This window comes from Pipistrellus hanaki, assembly GCF_964339955.1.
Source record: "Pipistrellus hanaki genome assembly, chromosome: 10".
Lineage (NCBI taxonomy): Eukaryota > Metazoa > Chordata > Mammalia > Chiroptera > Vespertilionidae > Pipistrellus > Pipistrellus hanaki.
The window spans coordinates 711,017-722,352 of record NC_140512.1 but is presented as its reverse complement, the minus strand read 5'-3'; the positions used below and the strand labels follow the sequence as shown (position 1 = coordinate 722,352).

The 11,336-nt window shown below is 58.7% G+C and overlaps 1 protein-coding gene across 1 annotated transcript in view; it reads left to right on the top strand.

Moving 5' to 3' along the window:
- The first annotated feature begins 3,162 nt into the window (after nucleotides 1–3,162).
- Nucleotides 3,163–11,336, top strand: part of PKD1L1 (polycystin 1 like 1, transient receptor potential channel interacting) — a 50,507-nt gene continuing 42,333 nt past the window's right edge. The window contains exons 1-9 of the mRNA XM_084896616.1: nucleotides 3,163–3,320; nucleotides 5,701–5,794; nucleotides 6,328–6,502; nucleotides 6,882–7,090; nucleotides 7,460–7,782; nucleotides 9,077–9,250; nucleotides 9,818–9,937; nucleotides 10,262–10,430; nucleotides 10,860–11,099. Coding sequence (XP_084752742.1) covers nucleotides 3,236–3,320; nucleotides 5,701–5,794; nucleotides 6,328–6,502; nucleotides 6,882–7,090; nucleotides 7,460–7,782; nucleotides 9,077–9,250; nucleotides 9,818–9,937; nucleotides 10,262–10,430; nucleotides 10,860–11,099 — 1,589 coding nt within the window. The 5' untranslated portion in view covers nucleotides 3,163–3,235. The remainder of the gene's footprint in view (nucleotides 3,321–5,700; nucleotides 5,795–6,327; nucleotides 6,503–6,881; nucleotides 7,091–7,459; nucleotides 7,783–9,076; nucleotides 9,251–9,817; nucleotides 9,938–10,261; nucleotides 10,431–10,859; nucleotides 11,100–11,336) is intronic.

Genomic DNA, 11,336 nt, shown 5'->3' with positions numbered 1-11,336 from the left:
CAATTTTTTCTTTCTTTTTTGCTTTCTGAAGTAATAACTAGCACCCAATTTGGACAAGATAACACCCAATTTGCAAGTTCTTTTATAATTTTTAAACAAAGCATTGAGTAATCTCATTGTGGGAGAGCAGATAGCCTTGCCCTCTCCTGCCACCTTGGAATTTCTCCGCTCCAGAGGCGTTTCAGCAGTGGAGTTTCACTTCTTATTACAGATTTTAAACTCCAAATATAAACTAAGATTTTAAAAAGAAACCACATTCTTTAAGCATACAAACCAAAATCCTATAATAAAATTTACTTAATTTTTATAACCTAATTCTTCCCCATTAGCCTGGCTGAAAAAGGTGTGCCCACCCTACTTACAGATCCGGATTCTGCACCTGTTCCGTGGGCTTTTGAGTGCGGTGAATTTCCCTCACCTTTTTCTGGTGAATTTTCCCCTCCTTCGCTCTAGGGGAAAAATACCTTCTCCTCCAGAAGTCCGGCATTGAAGGCGCCAGATGTGGGAATTCCTTAACACGACCCACGTGGTTCAGGATTCCACTTCAGACTCCGTGTTCTGAAGGCCGCACACAAAATGCAGAGAGGCTAGAAAAGAGTTAATTTGGGAAAATGGGGGGGCCGGCTGAAGTCCACCTCTAGGGGGAGGACCTTCGGTGCTCTGGCCTTTTGCCATCCCTTTTATTGAGGTTCTGAGATAAAGACAACCTTTAGGCAGGAAATTCCAACAACAGAAAATCAACAAAAATTTACATATGATTAACAAATTTAAGTTGCTTCAACTACCACTATCTCAACTAAACAATGAGTTGATAGCTCCGACCATTCAGAGCCATTAAGGTTGGTCAGCTCTTTTTACTACTAGTGACAGTGTTCCCTTTCTGGCAGTGACCAAGGGCTCTCGCTGGCTTTTTCCCCAGCCAGGCTGGAATGTGCCTGAACAAGACAATCACAGTTAACAGAGCATGATTAATATTTCTTAAAGTTATAGCAGTTCCCAGTGTTCTATTTCTGTCCCTATCATTCCCCACTGCTGTTCCTATCATCTCATGTTTATGAGATTTGTTTTAGATGAAAAACCTCATCCTGCCGGACTGCATTTGCTTTTGCCTCGATAGTAATTCTTGGGGATGGAACACAGCGAGTGCAGAATCTCAAAATAGGAAGAGATTGAATACAGCAGTAAGCTATCAGACTACGAAAAATAAACAGGAGAAAAAAATTAAGATAATTCCCACATCCCAGACAGGTTAGGTAGCCAGGAACTTTGGTTAAGTTAAATCCATAAAAAAACACACACAAAACAAACTGTATTTTACCTTGGAGATGATTTCCCTAATTGGTTTAATGTTGTTTTCTATCTAGAATTGAAAGAAAGATTAAGATAGCACATTCCTTTAAATTCCCCAGTCATGGTTATGCTGCAACAGTGAGTAATCTATTGCTGCTCAATTCTCTGGAGCTGGGCCCCTCACCTGGCTCAGCTCTTGATTTATCCCATGTGTGGCATTCAGAGCTTTCACCATGCCACAAGCCAGCCAGGTCACTCCTCCGGTAGGGCCCACCATCACTGGCATAACAAAGATGGTTAAAGCAATACAGTCAGCAGGGCTTCGTGGGGAGATGGTCGTTGCAGTCCGGTGCCACAGCGTGGGGAGGTCTCATCTGGTTTGCACCCAGTTATGTTTCTGGGGCCTGCAGACTGTCAGTCGTGCTAAGGAACAAGGCCCCTCGGTGCTGTTGGCAGGGATATATGAATAAAGTTTCCCACACACCAGAAACCAGCAGGCCAGCAGCTTAGAATGTCCCTTTCTATAAGGCAGAGTGAAATTATCAAAGCAATTCATATTGTAGTTATTAAATGCTAAAAGAACACCCAGTAAAAGACATTCCACACAGAAAGCCATTGCAACTTTTAAAGAAAACATCCCTGCATCCTGATAGATTAATAGAGAAGGTAGACCGGAGACTGGGTGGCAGGACACACGCAGGGTTTATTGGAGGGAAAAGTACCCCTGCCGGCTGCTTCCGCGAAGTGGGGCGGGAGAGAGCTAGCGCCCCTGTACAAGCACCTTTAAGGATAGGGGGCGGGGCTTAGGGCACTCAGCACACGCTGATTGGTGATTAGGGACCTGGGGACTTAGGAATGGGGGAGGAGGGGCATAGGGTATTTGGCAGGTGCTGATTTGTGGTTCAGAGCTCAGGAATGTCTGGCCGCAGGTGGGGTTTACATCTGTCCATCAACTGGAGAAAGGGAGGATCTATCACATCCTATTCCCAGACAGTGGGTCCCAACGTATAAAAGTCCCCATATGTGACTTCCTTCCCAAAAGGAATAGAATAATCTTTACATATTGGCAATAGTTGTCCCATTAGGCTACATGTAAAGGTACATTCTGCATACGTTCCTCCACTGTCAGCGGCAGAGCAGTTGGAGTAGTGAGAAGTTGTTTCATGGGCCTGTCCATTTCTCCTTCGGTTGGCTGAAGTGACACAGATGAGCAGACACAAGCACCTTCTCCCGGAGTGTGCGTCCCGCTCCCTGCGCTTAGCACTGGGGCGAGGTGAGGGCAGCGGCGGTCAGGCGACTTCCCGTCCCTGAGGCATCGGGGAAATCAGGTGCCACAGACCCGGCAGTGCTGAGTGGTTGGTGCTGGATGGTCATTGTCCTCCGGTGGAATCCAGCAGTGTGTTTGCAGGGGGGGGAGGGGGGAACGAAGGGGGCAGGTAGGGTCAGAAGTCATCCCTTCGCTCCCAGGGACCACAGGACCAGGTGCCTTGGGGACCACCGTCAGGTGTGTGAACACAGAGCTGGGGGGTGTTTGTTCTGAAGCCAGTGGGGTTGGGGGTTAGAGGACCTGATGCATGTGTTAATGCAGCACCTGTGAGGGCACCAGGCAGGGCTCCTCAGAGCCCAGGGCAGCAGGTCTGTGTGTCCTCCACCTCGCACATGGCCTCGGTGTGCTGTGTGGACAGAGCACAGCGTGTCGCCGCTGTGTCAGTCCTGGGGAGAGCGGTTGACTTTGGGCAGCTGTGTGAGCCCGTGGAGGGCGGCCTCGCTGACCCCCGCAGACACTTTGATCTGAGGGAAGCAGCCCCGCGGGGGGGGGGGGGAGGAGTGTTTGGGGGGGACTCACAGTTGGCTGATTGTCCACAGGTGCTGACCAGGGGAGGGCTAGGCCTTTAAGTGCCCGGCCTCACGGCGTCGCCTGGATTGTGCCGGGGCGGCAGGAGCCATGGGGCCCGGGAGGAGGCTGCTGGTCCCAGCCCTGGCACTGCTCTGCTTGCTGCCGCCTGGGCCTGGGAGCCGCGCAGAGGAAGGTACGTGCACCCTCGCCACGATCTGGCAGTGCCTCTTGTTTTTGCCTGAGTCCAACTATGACCCAACTGTGCCTGGGCACTGCCTGCTTCGCGTGCTGGCTGGGGAGGCTGGGTGCCGGGGAGGCTGGGTGCTGGGGAGGCTGGGTGCCAGGAGGGCTGGGTGCTGGGGAGGCTGGATGCTGGGGAGGCTGGGTGCTGGGAGGGCTGGGTGATGGGGAGGCTGGGTGATGGGGAGGCTGGGTGCTGGGGAGGCTGGATGCCGGGGAAGCTGGGTGATGGGGAGGCTGGGTGCTGGGAGGGCTGGGTGATGGGGAGGCTGGGTGATGGGGAGGCTGGGTGCTGGGGAGGCAGGATGCCGGGGAAGCTGGGTGATGGGGATGCTGGGTGCCGGGGAAGCTGGGTGATGGGGAGGCTGGGTGCCGGGAGGCTGGGTGATGGGGAGGCTGGATGATGGGGAGGCTGGGTGCTGGGAGGGCTGGGTGCTGGGGAGGCTGGGTGCCGGGAGGGCTGGGTGCTGGGGAGGCTGGGTGCTGGGAGGGCTGGGTGCCAGGAGGGCTGGGTGCTGGGGAGGCTGGGTGCCGGGAGGGCTGGGTGCCGGGAGGGCTGGGTGCTGGGGAGGCTGGGTGCCAGGAGAGCTGGGTGCCGGGAGGGCTCTTATCGCTCTTAAGTAGCAATGTTCCTCTTGATTGGTGTCCCCTAAGTACTGTGTCTTGTGGAGTCAGAAGGAGCAGAACCAAACACTGGTCATTAAATCTGAAATGCAGAATTTGTGGCTAAAAAAATCCAAATAGGCTTTTGTTCATCAACTTAGTGGAGACAGAGGACAGTGGTTAGCTAGGCGCATGCTTTGCTTCCGAGGCTCCTGGCTTTTGCCCTGCACGATGGCCCCCACCCCCTTAATCCAGGCCTCAGGAACCCCACCCGGCACGCCCTGGTGAGTCTGCTTCCTAAGGAGGAGCTGGGTGGGGATTTCCTAAAAGGAGCCATTCTCAAAGCCATTTAAGTAATTGCATCAGAATATTTGTCCTGTGAGTAGCGTTGGAAACTCCAGGTGATGCTGTCCTGCTTCGTGGCAGCTCATGGTCCTGTGTGCTGATGACCAGGGGTCAGGCCCCAGGTGGGGACAACAGATTGCCCTCAGCCCGCCCACCCAGAGCCAGCCACCAGGACACTCCATGGTGATAGTCATTCTGTGTCCGGACACTGAGCCTGGACATGTGGCCACTGTGATGGAGAAACTAACCCTAACCTCTTAACTTTACTGTGTTTTAATATGTTTTTATTGGTTTCAGACAGGAAGGGAGAGGCAGAGAGAGATAGAAACATCAATGATGAGAGAGAATCACTGATCGGCTGCCCCACCACATGGGGAATTGAGTCTGCAACCTGACCATGAGCCCTGACCGGGAATCATACTGTGACCTCCTGGTTCATAGGTTGATGCTCAGCCACTGAACCACGCCAGTGGGGCTTAACCTTATTTCTTTGGAATTAAGCTCAGGCAGCGCTGTGGCTGTGGCTGTGGCCCGCACGTGGGGCGGACACACAGGGACAGTTCTCCTTGTCATCCCGGGTTAACTGTGTGGCCTTGCACACTTTACTCCTGAGCTGTGCCGAGTGTGTCCGGACCCCCCCACCCCCACCCCCAGGGGGGAGGAAAAGGTGGAGCAGGGTGCCTCCTCTGGTCCCTCTGACCTGTGGGGTGGTGCCAGCTCCGTGGGCAGGTGGCTCGAGCAGGGGGCAGGCAGTCGATACCTGGGAGCTCACCTGGAAATGCAGCCCGTGAGCTGCCTGTGAGCACGCACAGATGGACAACCAGAGCCGACAGTCTTTGGCATACCCACAGGTCTTTGCAAATCTCCAGCCTGCGCTACCTCTAAACTGCCTATGTGGCATACCTTGTGCCTACTTCCCCATCAGTCTTCTGACTGTGTAAGGCCCTCCTCCGGTCAGAGGGGACTCTGTCTGCAGTGGTCCTCCTGTAGGCTCAGGACGTGGACAGGAAAGCACGCACTTCCTGAAGGGGCTGCCGCCTGAGCCACAGAACACCCTCTTCTCCGGTGAATACTGACCCACACAGTCCGGAGGCAGAGGGAGGGATCGGGCCACACCACGTGAAAGAGGGCGGGGTGGGGGCAGCGAGCAGGCCCGCAGCCGTCCCCGAGCCCTTGTCCACAGGATCTGGCCTTGGCAGTCCTGCAGGCCCGGAGAGATGGCGGCGGGCAGACACGTGGCCCCTGCGTGAAGCGCGCTCGATAGGACAGCTTCTGAGGGCGGGAGAATGCATTTCTGATCAGGAGGGCGTCGCTGGGCGTCCTTTTGTCCGCGGTGCGATGCGTGTCCTGACACAAGGGCGCTGCTCCCTCTCACCGTCTTCCAGGGGATGGCCACCGCCGCCGTGACCGGCCCCCAGGGAAGGCCTCAGTGCCCACGGCCCGGGAGCCGGCCCCCGGAGTTCCCGGTGACCAGGAGAGGTGAGCGGCCTGTTGTCAGGGGACTTATAGGCAAGTATGAGTCCAGTGTCTCTTCCCAAAGGAATGTTCCACCTTCATGCCAGTGGAGGGAAAGGGGCTTTTGCAAGAGTTGCTGGGTTAAAGGATCATTCACAGACTGAGGTCAGCCAGCTGCTGTTTGAGGTGACATGCAGATGAGGAGACCCTGGTCTGGACCTCCTTGCCTGGCCTGTGCTGTGGCAAAGACGAATCCAGACCCTGAGCCCCCCACATTGGCACCGCGCCCCTCTGCTGCCCCAGGGGTGTGGGCGCTGCAGTGGTGTGTGGTGTCTCTGAACTCACGGTCACTGCAGCAGCCAGCCCTGGGCTGGCTCTGGGGGCAAGTGGCGGCTCCTGGGTCTCGGGCAGTGTCCCCGCTGACACCTGAGGGTGCAGGGGTGGCCTGGGAGTGAGCTCTGGACGTGGAGTCCTTGCTGAGAGGGGTGTGGCCTGAGGCATTCTGGGGTCCGTGGGGCTGCTGAGCTCAGAGCTGTGCCCTTCTCTCTCGGCAGCAGCCAAGGGCAGCACCAGGGAGGGACGCGGACAGGCTTCCTCTGCCTCCTGGTCAGAGGCCCCCAGGAACCGTCCGTGGAGACCGCAGGCTGCGGGAGCGGTGGAGGCCAGGGCTGCCACCTCCGACCAACATGTGCCGCTGGGGAGTCGGGTGGCGCCTTCTGGGAGCTGGTCCAGGTGGGTGTCTGGGGCACAGGTGACCCTCGGGCCTGTTGGGACCCGTATTTTGAACTTCCAGTCCTTTGGACAAGGCTGTGGACTTGGGTTTATAGCTAATGTAAAAGTGCTCACTTCCACCCACCTGGCGCGGTGCAGCATGGGCATCGGAATAGCTGTGCCCAGTTCTGATGCCTGAGGCTCGGGGTGAGAGCGGGCTCAGGAGCTGCCCTGGAGGTAGGAATGCCCGCCTCTTCCTGGAAGGCACCAGCGCTGGAGCCACTGAGCTCGGGAGCCGGGCTGTGCGAGCCCTGCTGGCTGCTGGCTGCTGGCTGAGGACACGCATCAGCGCAGACACCACCGCCCGTCTGACCCTCACTGGTGTTACCCTAAATTCCAGTGCACCTGTCCCGCGGGCCCCTGCAGCCTGCAGGTGGAGGTCCCCTCCTGTGCCTTGGGGCCACTGCGCTCTGCTGAGGACCTGACCCCTGAGCGGCTTCCTGGGAAGGATGCCACGTCAGCCACTGTCACCCCCCGGGCCCCCATTAAGGCGGCCACATCTGCTCAGACCAGCATCCCGACTTCACCATCTGCTGTCTTGCCCAGAAGGTACAGGGGGGAGAGGGGTGTGGAGGCCATGTCCCTGCTAGGGTTCTCTGCCTCCAGGAGCACATGCTCTTAGGCCTGCCGTGTGCACTTCAGGGCAGTGGCAGCCATGGCCACAGCTTCAAGCACAGGCTCTGGACCACCAGGTGGCGCCCCTGAGACGCTCGCACCATTTCCCAGGCCTTGAAAGAGTTCTCTGCTGCTGGGAGGGTCTGTCCTAGTTCATGCTGCGCTGGGACTCCACTTTGAGAACAGTGACCGTGAGCCCGCGATCAGGCCTCAGACCTTGCTTGAGGCAGGTCCCTGCTGTGTCCTGTTCCTCCGATAATGTGTCACTGTCCTGAGATCTGAGGCTCTGCCCTCTCCCCACAGCCCCCACCGCCTTCCTCCCGGACCTCCCTGCACCCTCAGCCTCTCCACGCCCCGGCCTGGGCGCCAGCAGCTCTGGCCCCACGCTCAGTGTCACGCCACTGCCGTCCCAACCCTGGGCCTCGAGGACGCTGCGGATCCTGTCGCCCATCGCTTCCCACATGCTGATGCTCAGGCACTTCCGGGTCTGGAGTTCCGGGTTCAAATCACTCCCGAAGCTGCTCTGTGTCTGGTGATGGACTTCGGGGATGGTTCTGGGGTTCAGATGAGGACCCACCGTGCTACCGGGGACGTGGCTGTCACCACCTTCCACCGGTACAGGCGAGGTACGCGCTCAGGAGTATGGGCGGGAGACAGGCTGAGGAGAGGAGGCCTAAGGCATGGTGCTGGACACTGGCCAGAGAGACTCTGGGCGGTCACACCCCCACATCCTAACAGCAAAGGCCAGGAGCTGCGCTCTGCCCATCCTGCCCGCACTTTCCCTCCTTCACCCTCCTCCCAGGCCCAGGGAGACAGCCCACCCTCCTCTCGCAGGGCCAGGGGGCAGAGGGGCGGGGCTTGTCCTGACGTCCGGTGGCTAAGGCTCCAGCCTTGCTTCCTGCACAGGCAGGGTGGAGCCCGTTGAAAGCACTGCTAAATCTGCGGGCTTCTTCGGCTTTCCCTGCTGCACACCTTGGTTGGTTTGTGAATGTGCTGAAGTCTGGGGACAGGGCAGACAGCAGTGTGGGGGCTGGAGTGGGAGGCCCAGGCAGGTTCTGGGGTTAAGCCCCAGGCAGAGTCATGGGGGTGAGGGGGGAGGCTGCAAGGAGAGAGAAGCGTGGCCCAGGGGGCAGGTTAGTGGCAGGAAGTGGAGCCCAGCTGCGTGGGGTGAGGACTCGGTGTGCTGGGGCCCCTCAGGTGTGCATGGGGGCTGGGTGGCAGGTGGGACTTCATCCCAGCTCGGGACTTCATCCTGGGATCCGTCAGAAGTCGCCTAACACGTCAAAGCTGGGAGTCAAATGAGCGATGAAAACCCACAGGTGGAGCTGGGATTAGGCAGTGGCTGACGGTCATTGCCTGCCGCCGTGTCACAGCCGCCCACAGCCCGCAGCCCAGGGTGCGCTCCGCACTGGGAGCTCCTGTCACACGGTCCCGTCAGAGGGCAGCCTGGAGGGGCCGGCTGTCCCCAGGCGATGGGACCTCAGTCATGGGTCTCGTGTCCCTCAGCGGCTAGCCGGCTTCTTCACACCAGCACAAGCACATGAGAGCCGTCCGCGGGCAGGACCTGCCACAGTCCACACAGGGCAGAGGCGGCGGCCACTGCATGGGCGGCCTGTGGTCACACGGGCCGCACCATCCGGTGTGAAGCCAGGAGGCATGGGCCCTCTGTAACCTGCCGTGCCCCCTTGTTAACACCTAAGTTCTGAGACAGCAGAGTGTTAAGCCACACGCTGCGCCCTGTGGCTGTGGGGGCTGAGCCACAGCAGGAGGAGCCCACAGGAGAAAGGAACAGCGTGGCGGGTGTGTCATGTGATGGAGCATGCTGGTCGTGCCCCACTCCCCCCCGCCCCCGGCCAGGCCAGTGTCAGCTGCTGTGCGTGCTCTTCACACCCCCTCAGCGGCCCTTGCTCCTCTGTGCAGAAGGCGTCTACGCGCTCCAGGCGGTCCTTCACAGCGGGTCCCACGGAGCCGAGGTGCGGCTTGGGCCTTACTACATGGAGCTGGGCCCCCAGGCCCCGTCCGTGTTCCTGAACGCCAGCAGCATCCTCGGGGACCACGTGCTCTCCTTCGGGGGCTCCCCCCCGGACCTGAGAAGTAAGCCGGGCACCCAGCCCTGCTCTGGGCGTCCACACCCTCACAAGTCCCCAAAACATGACAGCTCCGAGTGTGCCCCCCACACAGGAGCAGACCCTTTCAAAGGCACCGACACAGTGGCCAGCAGGGCCCTCACCAGAGAGAAAACACTTAACTTTTAAAGAATATATATTTTCAGTGGTTTCAGGGAAAAAGGGGGAGAGAAAGAGATAGAAACATGAATGATGAGAGAGAATCATTGACTGGCTGCCACCTGCACGCCCCCCACTGGGGATCGAGCCCACAACCCAGGCATGTGCCCTGACTGGGAATCAAACTGTGACCTCCTGGTTCCTAGGTTGATGTTTAACCACTGAGCAACACCAGCCAGGCAACACTTAACATTTTACTGAGAGAAATTTTGTGACAAAGTTCATGTTTCCCACGCCTGTCTGTTTCCAAAACACAAACTTTGAATTTTGAATGTGTTGCAATGGAAGGAGAGAAGATGGAGGGATGGGGACAAGGGCATGTGTGACAGGGAAGCAGCTCTGAGACTGTCTCCCTCTGTTTTCACTTTCCTTCCAGGCACCATAGTTTCTCACCGTTTTCCACCCATTTCCTCCTGTAACGTGTCCTTCGCCTTGCAGACCCGTGTGGGGGGCCGGTGGGCCTGGTCCAGCATGGCCGTGCGGTATCGGATGCAGCGTACGTTTCTGTTTTAAGTCGAGGCCTAATGAACCCTCTGCAGTCAGTTGAGGTTGAGGCCACGGCAGCACCAGGTCTATGGTCCGCTCTGCCAGGGCCCTGCTCGCCATGAACCGCAGACCTGGAGGGATGGGCAGGTGGGCGGTTCCGTGCGGAGTCAGCAGAGTGGCCGGGTCCCCTGATGAGCTCGGGCCGAGGCCCCCAGTCCCACCACTGCTCCGTGTACTGTCCGGCGTCCGAATGGCTGTGGCCCCGCGGGAAGGTGGAGACTTCCCTAGCAGGTCCAGCCTCCCGCTGAGGTCCCCCATGCCCCCTCTGTCACAGCTGTCTCTGTCTACACCAACGGAACTGTGTTTGCCACCGACACCGACATCACTTTTGTGGCCGTTACCAAGGAAACCACTCCCCTGGAGTTCACGTGGTTCTTCGGAGAAGACCTGCCCGTGAGGACAAGACGCAGGAGCATCCAGAGAAGGCTCGGCGCCCCCCAGTGGTGCGTAGTGGTAGGTGCAGCGCAGTTTGCAGATGCCGAGCTGGCGCTGACATGATGTGGCGTGTGATTCGGTCACACACGTAGGTCTGCAGGCCGCGGCGGAGGGTGGGGCCTCGGGACCAGGCAGTCCAGGCACAGGTGCCATTCCGCCCGTCATGGCCTAAGCGTGCTCCTCTGTAAGGAGGTGACCGTGCTCCCATGGCTGTGACTGGTGTGCTCCGTGGTAAAGAGGGAGGTCACTGTGTCACCCTCTGCTCAGGGAGGCAACACCGGGCACTCCCATCACTCCTGCAGATGACCGCCAGCACCGCCTTTCCCAGGAGAACGGTGGAGTTCCTCTCCCTCTCTCTCTCTCTCTCTCTCTCTCTCTCTCTCTCTCTCTCTCTCTCTCCTGGTCTGTCACCACCTGACCGTCCTGTCCCCCCACAGGTACCGTGTGGTGGTCCAGGCCTCCAATGGAATGGGCAGCGTGGCCTCGGAGCCCCACCACGTGCAGGCTCAGAGGAGAGTGGTGGCCAGCGGGCTTGTGGCCGCTGCCTCTGCTCTGGTGAACGCCCCCGTGACCTTCCAGTGCAGAATCAGCTTCGGCACCGACGTGGCTTACCGCTGGGCCTTCGGGGACGGCACTGGTGGCCTGGGGAGCAGCTCCACCAGCCACGTCTACAGCAGGTGAGCGCGCCGTGTGCAGGACCCGCCTTCTCGTGCTCCGGGACCTCCACGGCGACCCCCACCGTCCTGAGTGCCTGCCTACGGGCATCGTTTGCAGAACAAACGCGTTTCCTCAGGAAGCACAACCGGCTTAGCCAGGAACTAACTGCCACCCTTCCGGTCTTACCTCTCCCCCAGCTGGGCCCCTCCCCTACCCCCTCCCTCCCCCGGCGGCCTCGCCTCCAGCGGTGGGCTCTG